This window comes from Sarcophilus harrisii, chromosome 1 (assembly GCF_902635505.1).
Source record: "Sarcophilus harrisii chromosome 1, mSarHar1.11, whole genome shotgun sequence".
Lineage (NCBI taxonomy): Eukaryota > Metazoa > Chordata > Mammalia > Dasyuromorphia > Dasyuridae > Sarcophilus > Sarcophilus harrisii.
Genome location: NC_045426.1, coordinates 312,726,232 through 312,738,779, shown reverse-complemented (window position 1 = coordinate 312,738,779; position 12,548 = coordinate 312,726,232). Strand labels below are relative to the sequence as shown.

General features: G+C 35.0%; 1 protein-coding gene across 5 annotated transcripts in view; it reads left to right on the top strand.

Annotated features, from left to right (window-relative positions):
* MGRN1 (mahogunin ring finger 1) overlaps positions 1-12,548 on the top strand; it is a 104,163-nt gene that overhangs the window by 52,225 nt on the left and 39,390 nt on the right. For all 5 annotated transcript variants that reach the window (XM_012542996.3, XM_012542995.3, XM_031945241.1 and 2 more), the window contains exons 6-7: positions 8,246-8,312; positions 9,409-9,458. In XM_012542996.3, the coding sequence (XP_012398450.1) occupies positions 8,246-8,312; positions 9,409-9,458 (117 nt within the window). The remainder of the gene's footprint in view (positions 1-8,245; positions 8,313-9,408; positions 9,459-12,548) is intronic.

The following is a 12,548-nucleotide window of genomic DNA, read 5'->3' as shown; positions in this document are numbered from 1 at the left end:
CCTAATGTCCTCTCTTTGGGTGCAGATGACTTTCATCATCACAAGACCATTGGAACTGGTCTGAATCACTCATTGTTGACAAGAGCCATCTCTATCAGAATTAATCATTGTATAATCTTGCTGTTGCCATGTACAATGATTTCCTGGTTCTGCTCATTTCACTTAGCATCAGTTCATGTAAGTCTCTCCAGGCCTTTCTGAAATCATCCTGTTGGTCATTTCTTACAGAACAATAATATTCCATAACATTCATATACCTTAACTTATTCAGCCATTTTCAAACTGATGGGCATCCACTCAGTTTCCAATTTCTTGCCACCACAGAAAGGGCTGCCACAGACATTTTTGCCCATGTGGGTCCCTTTTCCTCTTTTTGATCTCTTTGCGATATAAGCTCAGGAGAAACACTGCTGAAACAGAATCTAGATTGTTTTGCATACATTATCTTATTTGATTCTGATATAATCCTGTGAGGCTAATAGTAGATATATGATCATATCCATTTTGCAGATAAGAAAACAGGCAAAGAAATTAGAAAGGATTTACAGGTCTCAGGGATAGAACTGAGTTTAAAACCAAAATATGCCCTTCTTGCTACCTTGCTTTTGAGAAGATCCTGCTTTGGGATTCATTTGATATTGTTAAAAGATAGTGATTGCATTTATTGAGGAATTTTTTATAACTTTAGCATTCACATAATGGAAATTTCATTGGAGGAGAACCCTGTATATTATTCTACTCAAAAGAAGATTTTTTTTTTATGATTGACAAGAGCAGTAAGATGAATTAATACACCTTTCAAGCAATTATGTGTTAAAAAAGCATATGGTCATTAGTTAGTGATTCCTCCTTGGCCATATTTTTTGGACTTACATAAATATCATTCTTACAGATAGCTTGAAAGCCCGTTTCTCAGTACTTTCAAAATTGTTTATATACAGCATGGATTTTTTTGTCTGTTTGTTTGTTTTGAGGCAATTGGGATTAAGTGACTTGCCCAGAGTCACATAGTTAGAAGTATTAAGTCTGAGACTGACTCTGAACTCAAGTCCTCCTAAATTCAGGGTCACTGCTCTATTCACTGTGCCATCTAGCTAACCCCTACAGCAAAGATTTTTAATTGATCTACTCAACTTGATTTGCCTAGCTTAATTTTCTTTCTTTTTTTCCCCTTTCTTTTCTTAAATATGTTGTATTGGTGCATTTTGTTATTCATCACAATCATTTCTGCAGTAAAAACCTTTTCTCCTACACCTGATAAAGTATACAACTCTCTGTCCTGTTAGTCTCCTATTTCTCTCCTAGAAAAAGGTATTTTTCATTACCTAATCTCTAAGGTAATCATTATCTTAAAAAAATTTTCCCCCAGTTACATGCAAAGATAATTTTTAATATATATTTTTTTTATTTTGAGTTCCAAATTTTCTCCCTCCCTTACCCCTCTTCCTTGAAATGGTAAGCAGTTTGTTATAGGTTGACTGTGTTCAATCCAATCATTATCCTTTTTAAATTTCTTTTTTTATTATGGCCTTATTATGTTTCTTTCTTTCTTTCTTTCTTTCTTTCTTTCTTTCTTTCTTTCTTTCATTTAATAGCCTTTTATTTACAGGTTATATGCATGGGTAACTTTACAGCATTAACAATTGCCAAACCTCTTGTTCCAATTTTTCACCTCTTACCCCCCACCCCCTCCCCTAGATGGCAGGATGACCAGTAGATGTTAAATATATTAAAATATAAATTAGATACACAATAAGTATACATGACCAAAACGTTATTTTGCTGTACAAAAAGAATCAGACTCTGAAATATTGTACAATTAGCTTGTGAAGGAAATCAAAAATGCAGGTGTGCATAAATATAGGGATTGGGAGTTCAATGTAATGGTTTTTAGTCATCTCCCAGAGTTCTTTTTCTGGGCATAGCTGGTTCAGTTCATTACTGCTCCATTGGAAATGATTTGGTTGATCTCGTTGCTGAGGATGGCCTGGTCCATCAGAACTGGTCATCATATAGTATTGTTGTTGAAGTATATAATGATCTCCTGGTCCTGCTCATTTCACTCAGCATCAGTTCGTGTAAGTCTCTCCAGGGCCTTTCTGAAATCATCCTGTTGGTCATTTCTTACAGAACAATAATATTCCATAATATTCATATACCACAATTTATTCATCCATTCTCCAACTGATGGACATCCATTCAGTTTCCAGTTTCTAGCCACTACAAAGAGGGCTGTATGGCCTTATTATGAACAGATATGTTCCATACACAAAGAAGAGAAAAGAAATATTGTATAAGAAGCTGTGAATTTCTATAATGTGCAGCTTGTTTGTTAAGTATGTTATACTTGTATTGTAAGTATACAATAGTACCAAACACACCTCTATTTGACTGTCCCGTTCTGAATTTCTTTCTCTTTACTCCTTTGTGTCTTTTTATGTCTCACTGATGCTTTTTTTTTTCTTTTCTCATCTCTTGGATCACTGTCCTTGCCCTATTCTTCTGCACAGTTCTCCCATAATACCCCCCCACATACACACAAGTAAAAGTTACCCTTTCTAACAAATAAGCATATTAAGGTAGTCAGTGCCCATTTATTAAGTGCTTACAATGTTCCACTGCATCCAGGGCCATCTCCAGTTGTCTTGATCTATAGCTGGCCACTGGACCCAGTGGTGGCTCTGGAAGAGAAAGTGAGGCAGATGAGTTTGTTCAGCCTTTCCTCATTTAAATCCATATCATTTGCATATCATGGAAAGGCCTTTCTGACATTGATAACAAGGACAAAATAGCAACAACAATGTGCCAGTCACTGTACTTTCTGTACTTTGGATGAGACCAAAAGATACAAAAGGCAGTCTTTGCTCTCAAAAAGCTTACAGTCTAACAAGGGAGACAACATGGAAACAGCTGTGCACAAATAAGATATAAGATTAAATTGGAAGTCACTAGGATTAAGGAGGATAAGAAAGGACTTCTTACAGAAGATGCGATTTTAATTTAGACTTGAAGGAAGCCAGGAGGCAGAGATGATAAGGGAGAGAATTCTAGGCATAGGGAACAGCCAATAAAAATGTAATCAAGATATAATGTATGTACGAAGTATCAAAGAACTTTGATATAGGTTAAATGGGTACTCAGAATTTCAGTGATTTACCTGTAGTCATATGGGTAAATATATTAAATCATATATTAAGTATCAGAGGATGATTTCCTAACTCATAGTCCAGGACTCTGTCCATTATGCAGTGTTGTTGATATATAGGTGAGAGGCTTCTAAATATGCTATAAGTCTTTGGCTTTTTTAATTTCTTAGCCTACAATCATTTTTTCCAACTTTTTTTTTTTCTATTGTCTTCAGGGACCATATTTAACATTGAAATCATCATGTATGAAAGTATGTGTTGATTTGGTTTGGAGACTCTTAACCATGTTTTTCATAGGATTTCTTCTTTGTTATCCTCTAAAACAGATGCTAAAGTATCAACTGAAATTATTTTCATTAGTCTTTTTTCATATGCTTATTATGTGAAGTGCATTACAAGATGACTAAATGTCCTATGAAATGATGTTTCTTATTATTTTTTGCTACATAACAAAACCAGCTTTTCCATCTCCCTTGAAGGGAGAACCTGTTAGCCATCTTTCCATTTAGCTGTATCTTTGTTATATCTTCTTGTTTTATTTATAACAAGAGTGACTATAGTTATATAGGTCAGTGTCTCCAGGCATATATTGATTCACTGGTTGTTGAACAAGAATCTCACATTTAGACCATTAGTTGTTAAGTTAATTTTATAAATGCTCTAAAACCAGTTCTGTTGTATATTCCTGCCTTGTTTTCTGCCACTTTGACAGTGTTGCTCCAGAAGAAGGGGTCTGTTTATGTGACATTTTATGATATTTTTCTCTATTCTTTGGGATTCCTTATTCATCCCTTTATGGTTAATGCCAGAACCAAATTCAAAATTTTGCCCATGTGGTAGAATCTTCGAGAGCACTTGGTCTTCTGGCATAGCCTTTAAGAACTCAGGGTCACTTGCATTCTATGAGATATTGGAATTTAATTTGAAATTGTCTTTGCCTCTTTCTTTCATACCTCTGGGCTTTTCAGTAGTTCATGTTAAAAAACTGAAGTGTTGAAACTAGGCCTTAGAGCAAAATCTGAGCATTATTGCTGAAAACTCTGAAAATCAGCTATTTCTTATGGCAAATGAATATTCTATCTTTGGTTCATTCCATTTGGTTTCTTCACAGGACCATTGAGAAGTCTAATCTTATATAAGTTAGTGGTGAAATAAAGTTTTTGGTGTGGAGCAGTCTTTTGTGGGGAGTAAGCTTACTATAAGAATAGACTTCCCAGAGTTTCCTTAGTTAGTTTTCATGATTTCTTCTGGCTCTCTCATATTTTCTGTACTCCAGATCTCAAGAGAGGTCATATAAACAGGGAATCTGAAAAGTGAATCATTGGAAGAGAGTTTATTACAGGAGAAAGAAGACTATAGGCTTTTTTTTTTTTTTTAAGGGAGGATAGGAGTTAGGAAAAGCCAGACCACAGAAAAGGCAACTGTCAGATGATGAAAGAGTTCCAGGGGTGATACGTTGCATTTGTGTAGCACTTAATGTTTATCAAAGACTTTTTCAGCCACCATATAGTTTGATCTTCACAATAGCTTTGTGATATAGGCAGCGCAGGGATTATTGGCACCATTTTAGAGCTCAGGAAATTGAGACTTTGAAAAATTAAGTGATTATAATAGGAAAATACACAGATTGATGGTGGAACTCAGTCTTCTGACTTAGCCATGAGTGAATGACTTTAGGAGACAGCATTATGGAATTTAAAGCTAAAAGGAATCTTAGAGATTATCTAGTCCAATTCCCTCATTGGACAGATGCAGAAACCAAGGCCCAGAAATTAGTTAAATTGCTCAAAAGATTGGCTTTACCCTAAGACTTGAACCAGCTTTTTTAACTCCAGATCTAGTATTCATTTTAGGAATACAGATTGGGAGAGAGGACCCATAATAGTTGCTCCTTTCTTTATCATATACTAAATTGCCATATATGTTTGTGCCAAACGTAATAAAAGCTTTGAACTGAGTTTTTCTACTCTATATTTTATCCAAAGCTATCAGGGCAAGAGACTTTTTGTTTTCACTATTCTCTTCCCTTCCCTCCCTACCCCCAAATGTATGAATATTGATTGCTCTTACTAATTACCTTCCTAAAGTTATTGCTCTTCTAAAGGCTTGATTCAATGCGTTAATTGCTCAGATATGCCCTTTACATGCTATATAATTAAGTGCAGGAAGCTAAAGTTAATGCGATATTAGATTTGGCATTTAAATGCCAGAGTCAGGACAAGTGAAAGTGAAGGTTCAACTAGTGAACTCGCCTACACTGCCTGAATTTCTAGTTTCTAATAATTTGAATTTTGGAATGAGATCTCCTAATGTATCTTGTTTCCATTGTGCCTGACTTCAGGTTTTTGCAGACTAGTTTACAGGGTATGGCTTTACCTATATGTTTTTCTTTGTCTACATATTAGTATACATGCATTCTAAGAAATGCTTATGTTTCTTGCTGTGTTTTAAAATTTGTATTGTGATATTTTTCATAGTTCCACTCCTACCTTAGATTCTTTGTCTCAAGTTCTTAGATTCTTAATTTGTGTAACATTTTGGGGTACTGTGGTCTGTCTGTTGACTACCTGTTACTTAAAAACATTTTTACTTTTATTTGCCTTAAAATGACTTTCTTCCTTATAGGAATAGCACACTAAGTCTTGATATTCTCAGATTTGTTCAATTTGCTCAAGTTTTCTTGTATTTTTTGTAAGTCCTAAGTATAGTATAGTAAGCTAATTCCCAGATATTTTACAAAATTTATATTTATTTTTAATGGAAATGCTGTAGAGTTCTTTTGTATCCTTCTACTTTATTAGTGGTATTAATTACCTTATTTAGTTTGTTGATTCCTTGGAATACTTTGCAAAGAGGGTTAATTTTGTCCTTTCTTTTCCATTGTTTATACCTTTAATTTTGTCATATTATTGTCATAGCTAGCATTTCTAGAATTATTGAAGAGTAACAAGGGATATTCTAGTGAGCTTATCAGCTCCAGTGAACTTATCTTTATAAACTCCCAAGTTTGTATATTCAACTTCCATCTCTCTCCTGAGCTTCAGTCCATTATTATCGCCTGCTTATTAGGCGTTTCATATTGCATGTTCCATAGGCACCTTAAACTCAGTATGTCCCAAATAAAATGTATTGTTTTTCCCTACAAACCCACCTCTCTTCTGAACTTCCCTATTTCTGTCATGTATACTTCCAGGTTCACCACTGTTGGTATCCTCCTCAACTCACCCCACATATCAAGTCAGTTGCACAATTACTCTTGCATCCACCCCCTTTTCTTTACCTATATTCACCAATTGGTTCAGGTTACCTTTCTGTCCTCCTGCCTGGCCTTGAAATAGTCTCCTTATCAATTTCCTAGATTCAAGTTACTAATGACTTTAATCCAACCTTCATCTAGCTGCCAGAGTGATTTTCCTAAAGCACAAGTTTGATATGTCAGTCGCCTTAGTAATTGTGGGTTGCTCATCTCTAGGATCAAATATAAATTCCTGTTTGGCATTTAAAGCTCTTCACAGCCCAGCCCCAACTTACTTTTTCTGCAATATTACATAATTATTTCTCTTCACACTCATGATGTTCAAATGGAACCAACCTCCTCAATATCCCTTCAACACAACACTTCATTTTCCTTCTCTGTGTCTTTGCAAGAGATGCCCTGATAAAAGATAAACCCCTTTAGGGGAAAGTCTGTTTTGTTTCTGGCTTTGTGTTCCTAGCACTTAGTACGATGCCTGGAATATAGTAAATACTTAAATAAAATACTTGTTGATTGATATTATCATTTGAAGGTTTAACTATTAATATATCACTTCCTTATCTAGCTAGTACTTTTGTACATGACTTTGTTTTATTTTTACAGTGACTTTTCTTAGAGATGATAATGTCTTTAGGATAGAGATTATTCTTCTTTCCCATTCCACAGTGCCTATTGTAAGAACTTAGTAAAAATGGTCATTTATCTTTTTTTCCAAGAGAACAAAGTTATTTATTGTTACACAGCTATGTATTGTTAAATAGTAGTTAGTGTTCTTTATTGTTCCTCTGCACATTTTTTATTTATAAAACATTAACAAAACTCCAAGGCCAAGGTTTCTTGCAGAATAGTGCAAGCAATTCCCACTGATTGTCCAAGGCTCAGCTTAAAACAGTCCCCTTTTACTTCTGAAGGGATGTAGATAAAAACAGTGCCAAATTTCATTTCCCTCACTGGTAAGTTTGATATTATCTGTTGCAAGATTTCACTGTGTGCATGATGAAAATGCACCCCTCCAGGAGTTTTCTTTTTACCATATGGTTCTAAGAAATAAGAATTTCGAACACTCAACCTCTAATTCCAAGAAATAATGCTTGATTACATTTCATTTAGATTTCAAAGTAACAATCAAAGTTTGAAGGAGGAACAAGTCTAAATCTTGAGAATTAAAAAAAGTCATCCTTTGACTTCTGAAAAGGGTATGTAAATGAAGTTAAGGTAACAAATCACAACACACACATACACACACACCAAGGATTTGGCAAGTGTAGTATATGCATTACTTTTTGCCAGTTTTTTTTTTTTACTGAAATGTTTTTCAGTGCTTAAAAAGAGAGGATGATCTGATAGATAGCCAGCCTTAAAAAATGTCAGATAGTAAACTGGAAATCTAGTTTTAAAGCCAACTCTCTTTCCTATAATCACAAATAATATCTGAGGATCTGTTTATCTTCTCATGAATCCATGTAATTTTGCCCAAATGGTCATTTTTTCATGATGATAACTCCTTAGGATATTATCTAGGTTTTTGTTTTATTGTAGCAATGGAGACCAGAGACCTGATTTGATTTGTGCTTCAGAGAATGTGATAAGAAATAAAATAAAAATAAAAATGTATGTTAAACTGTCCTATTGCCGTCCTGAGCTTTCATTGCAAGAAAGAAGACTGATAGCAGCTCAGTTAATCCATTTCTTTTACTCATTTGTCTCTTGAGCAATCATACTACATTCTCCTTTTTGTTTTGCTTTCTGCTTTTAAATTAATGCCAAATTTTCATTTAATTGGGCTAATCTTCCTACTGATTGAATTGAAGCTTGACATATTTCTTTTTCTTTACACCTCTAGTTGAACTTTGATCTGGACCGGGGTGTATTCCCAGTAGTGATCCAAGCTGTTGTAGATGAAGGAGATGGTAAGAAATATTTTTAAATTCACTTCTCCCTTAAATAATTCTCTTCCTAAGAGGCTCTTCAGGAAAGATTTTCTGTTTCAAGTTTCCCCTAACAGTGATAGTTTTTTCCCCCCAAATAATCAAAGTAAGTTTTATAAGCCTCTTTTTGTTATTTTTTTGCACTAGAATTATATATTTTTCTTTTTCATGGATAACTTAATTGATACAGGAAACAAGTTGAGATGAACCAATTTGCAGTTTGAAGTTTTGAACTACATTAGCCAGGCCATCAGAAAGAAAGAAGGGCAATATGGCTAAGAAATTTGCTGAACATAGAGGTAGAAAGACTGTACTAAGTCTGCTCCCCTGTGATTGTACATTTTACCAGTGTCCTAGATAATTATGTAAGGTTCAAATACAGAGCCAGTACTGGTCTGCATTAATAGAAGGAATTACTATACTAAAAGTTTCTTATGCTGATGAAATCACATATTTAGAATCTTTCCCCCCCAAAATTACTTAGACAACATTATTCCCTTTGGACATCAATTCATATCCAATTATCTGACCAATATTTTTGAGTATATTACTTTTTTTGTGATTGGGAATCTTAAATGGGGACAGCAGCAATTCCCCCAGACCTTAGGGGGAGAATCTTGAATCCAGCTTAATAGCCCAAGATAGTATGGTTGTAAGTTCTTGTCTATGATATTTGGTAAACTACATCTGGGCTGAATTCCAGGATCCCATATTCCCTGGCTCCCATGAATTTGTATCATAAAGACTTTTCATGAGCAAAGTGAGGAAACAGATATGATGTCAACCATAGGCAATTATGTATAAGCAACCTTTTAGGACAGGTGAAGTTTGGTCATTGGAGAAGGACCAGTAGAACACTCTGGTTGAAGGGGTCCCAAATCATGCCAGACCCACAACAAATTCCGCTTCTGATCTGAGAATCTGGAAAGGAATGAACTTTAAAAATGAGTGTGGAAAGAGCCAAAGATGGAAGAACAACCTCTTCTGCAATAGGAAACTAACCTGGTGCTTGTCATATTCTTGGATAGGAGAGTTGGACTGATGCCAACTGTGACTTCTCTCTTTTTCCTCCTGGTAGTTGTGGAAGTGACTGGTCATGCCCATGTATTATTAGCTGCTTTTGAGAAGGTAAGTGTTATTTCCATTTCCCTGGGGCTATCAGTATATGTATATAGTAAGCATTTAATAAATTTGGTAGAACTTAAAGAGTAGTCTTTGATTAAATTTAGGTTCAAGTCTGGAATGGGGTGGGGTGGGGTGGAGGTGAGAAGATCAGGGGTTTAGGATAGGCAACTGTCAGTCAGTCAATAAGCATTTACTAAGCTCCCATCATGTGCTAGGTACTGAGCTTATACACTGGAGAAGCACAGACAAAAGTAAGATAGTTTCTGCCTTCAAGGAGCTTATATAGGAGAAGACAGCATGTCTACAGATAGTTTGGAGGAGTGAGGAAAGGAGAGTCTCTAGAGGGTAATGATATTGGAAAAGGCTTCATGTGGTAGAAGGGGGTATTTGGACTAACCCTTGAAAGAAACAGAATTCTAAAAAGGTGGAGGTGAGGAGAGGCTATACAAGTGTGATGGAACATTATGGGTTAAGAACAATAAAAAAAGATAAATTTAGCTGGCCTGGATAATGTGTGAAGGGTAATGAGCTTGAAAAAAGTTTGAAAGGTAGGTTGGGGCCTGGTTGTGTAAAAACTAAATAAAAGAGTTTACATTTTATGTTAAAGATAATAGAGAGCCATTGGAGTTTATTGAGTAGAGAATGATGTGGAAATAAGAAAAATAACTTTGGCTGTTCTATGGAGGATGGATTGGTGAAGGAAGAGATCTAAAGTATGGAGGCCAGTTTGGTGGCTAATGTGGTGGTCAAAGCAAGAGCCGATGAGGGCCTAAACTAGCGTACTAACCATGAGATGGATAGAAGGGGATGTTTATGAGGGATATTTCAGAAATAAAATTATCAGGATCTAGCAGCTGATTAGATATGTGGAGCAAAGAAGAGAAAGTCAAGGATGAGTCCTCGGTTGCAAAGAACAGTGGTACACCAAATGGGGGGATTCAAAAGGACTGGGTTTGGGCAAAAATAGAACAAATTCTGTTTTGGATATGTATATGGAATACTTATGTAGACGATCCTTTAGGAATTTAAAATTTAAGGGCATGTGTATGAGTTCACAGAGTCAAATGAAGACATGATAATAGGCCAGAAAATAATTGCATTTTGTATATTTTATATGTGGGAAGCCAGACAGAGTAAGAAAGTTTAGTTAACTAAACACATAATTAGAAGAGAAATTCATGGAGTTTATTTTCTGAGTTTCATGAGTGAACTGAGCAAAGGAAAGGGATTATAGTCAGCTCTTATATCATCTATCTAAAAAAGAGTTTGCAGAATAGGTAGATTTTCAGAAGCTGTTTGATTGAAAAGAAAAAAAAAAGATACTACTTAGGCTGCAGGTAGGAATGGTATATGGTCCTGCTTTGGAAAAGATTCAAAGGCATTATTCTTATTGGAGAGAGAATAAGTCATTCTGAATTGGTAAAAAGCCTGTTTGTAGAGTATCTTTTTTTATTTGTTTATTTCAAAGTTTTCTAATTTTCTGAAAAAAAATTTTTTAAGAAATCTTTTTGGTTTTATTTTTATTTTATTTTTACATATTTCCATATGAATCAGGTTGGGAGAGAAAAATCAAAACAAAAGGGAATAACTACAAGGAAAAAAAACAAGAAAAAAAAAGTGAACATAGCATATATTGATTTACATTCAGTTTTCTCTCTGGATGTGGATAGTGTTTTCCATCCAAAGTTTATTGAGATTGCCTTGGATCAGTGAACCACCGAGAAGATTCATGTCTATCATAGTTGACTACTGCACAATGTTGCTATTGCTGTGTACAATGTTTTCCTAATTCTGCTTATTTCACTCAGCATCAATTCATGTAAATCTTTACAAGCCTTTCTAAAATCAGCTTGTTCATCATTTTTTTATAGAATAATAATTTTCCATTACTTTCATATACCATTACTTATTCAGCTATTCCCCCAATTGATGAGTATCCACTCAATTTCCAATTCTTTGCCCCCACAAAAAGAGCTACTACAAACATTTTTGCACATGTAGGTACTTTTTCTTCTTTTATGATTTTTTTTGGGATACAGCATCTCTTTTTAGAGAGAGATAATTTTGCTATTTTAAAGTGCTATGAATGCGTAAGTATTTGCAAAGACATATTATTTTTACTTTAACTTTGTAATCACCATGTTCCTAAAATATGTCAGTCCCTTTCTAAATTGTGTTTGTTATATCAGTAGGAATTCATTTTATAGTTTGGTTTTGCTAATGGTAAATGCCCCCATTATGCAACCCAGGGACTTTTAAGAGAAAGTTGTAGTTGCTTAGTAACCGAGACTCATTTGCTGGACATTGTAGTTCATTTTCTAATCATTATTTCCCATCCACTTATTAAACAAACATAAAACCTATAATGGGTACCTCTCTTTACTCTGCCCCTTCTAGGAACTCTATAATGGGCTTCCTGTGTGTTTGAAAATGGTTTACTTAATCATTCTCAATATTATCTCCATGTTATAGATGAAGAAACAGAGAATTAAAGATGTTAAGTGTTTTGTCCATGGTCACAACTTGGGCAAAACTATGACTAGAACTCAAGTCTTCTGAACCTAAGCCAATGTGTTCTCCTTTGTAGCAAATTGCATTTGTTTTTTCCAGTACTGTAGTGGGGATAGATTTATTTTTTTGTGTCATGCCTTAATGCTTCTTCTGTCTGTGAAAGGAGAATGAAGGCTTTACAAGACATCTGGCTGGGATTGAGAGATTTTTGTTATTATTCAGTTGTGTCCAACTCTTTGCCATGGACCATACTTACTCTCCATGGGGTTTACTTGACTAAGATACAGGAATAGTTTACCATTTCCTTCTCCAGTAGATTAAGGCAATCAGAGATTAAGTGACTTGTCAGAGCTAGTAAGTGTCTGAGGTTGGAACTAAACTGAGATCATCCTGACTTCAGGCCCAGCACTTTGTCGACTGAGCCATCTAGCTGCCTGAAGAGATTTAGTCTTTGGTAAAGCAAATTCCTGACCTTTACATGACAGTTATTGACTAGGCTCACCAACAAAGTTGGTGGAAATGTTAAATAATTATACTTCGATATTCACTTATCAGAGTAGATTATAATCTCTGACTTTCTCA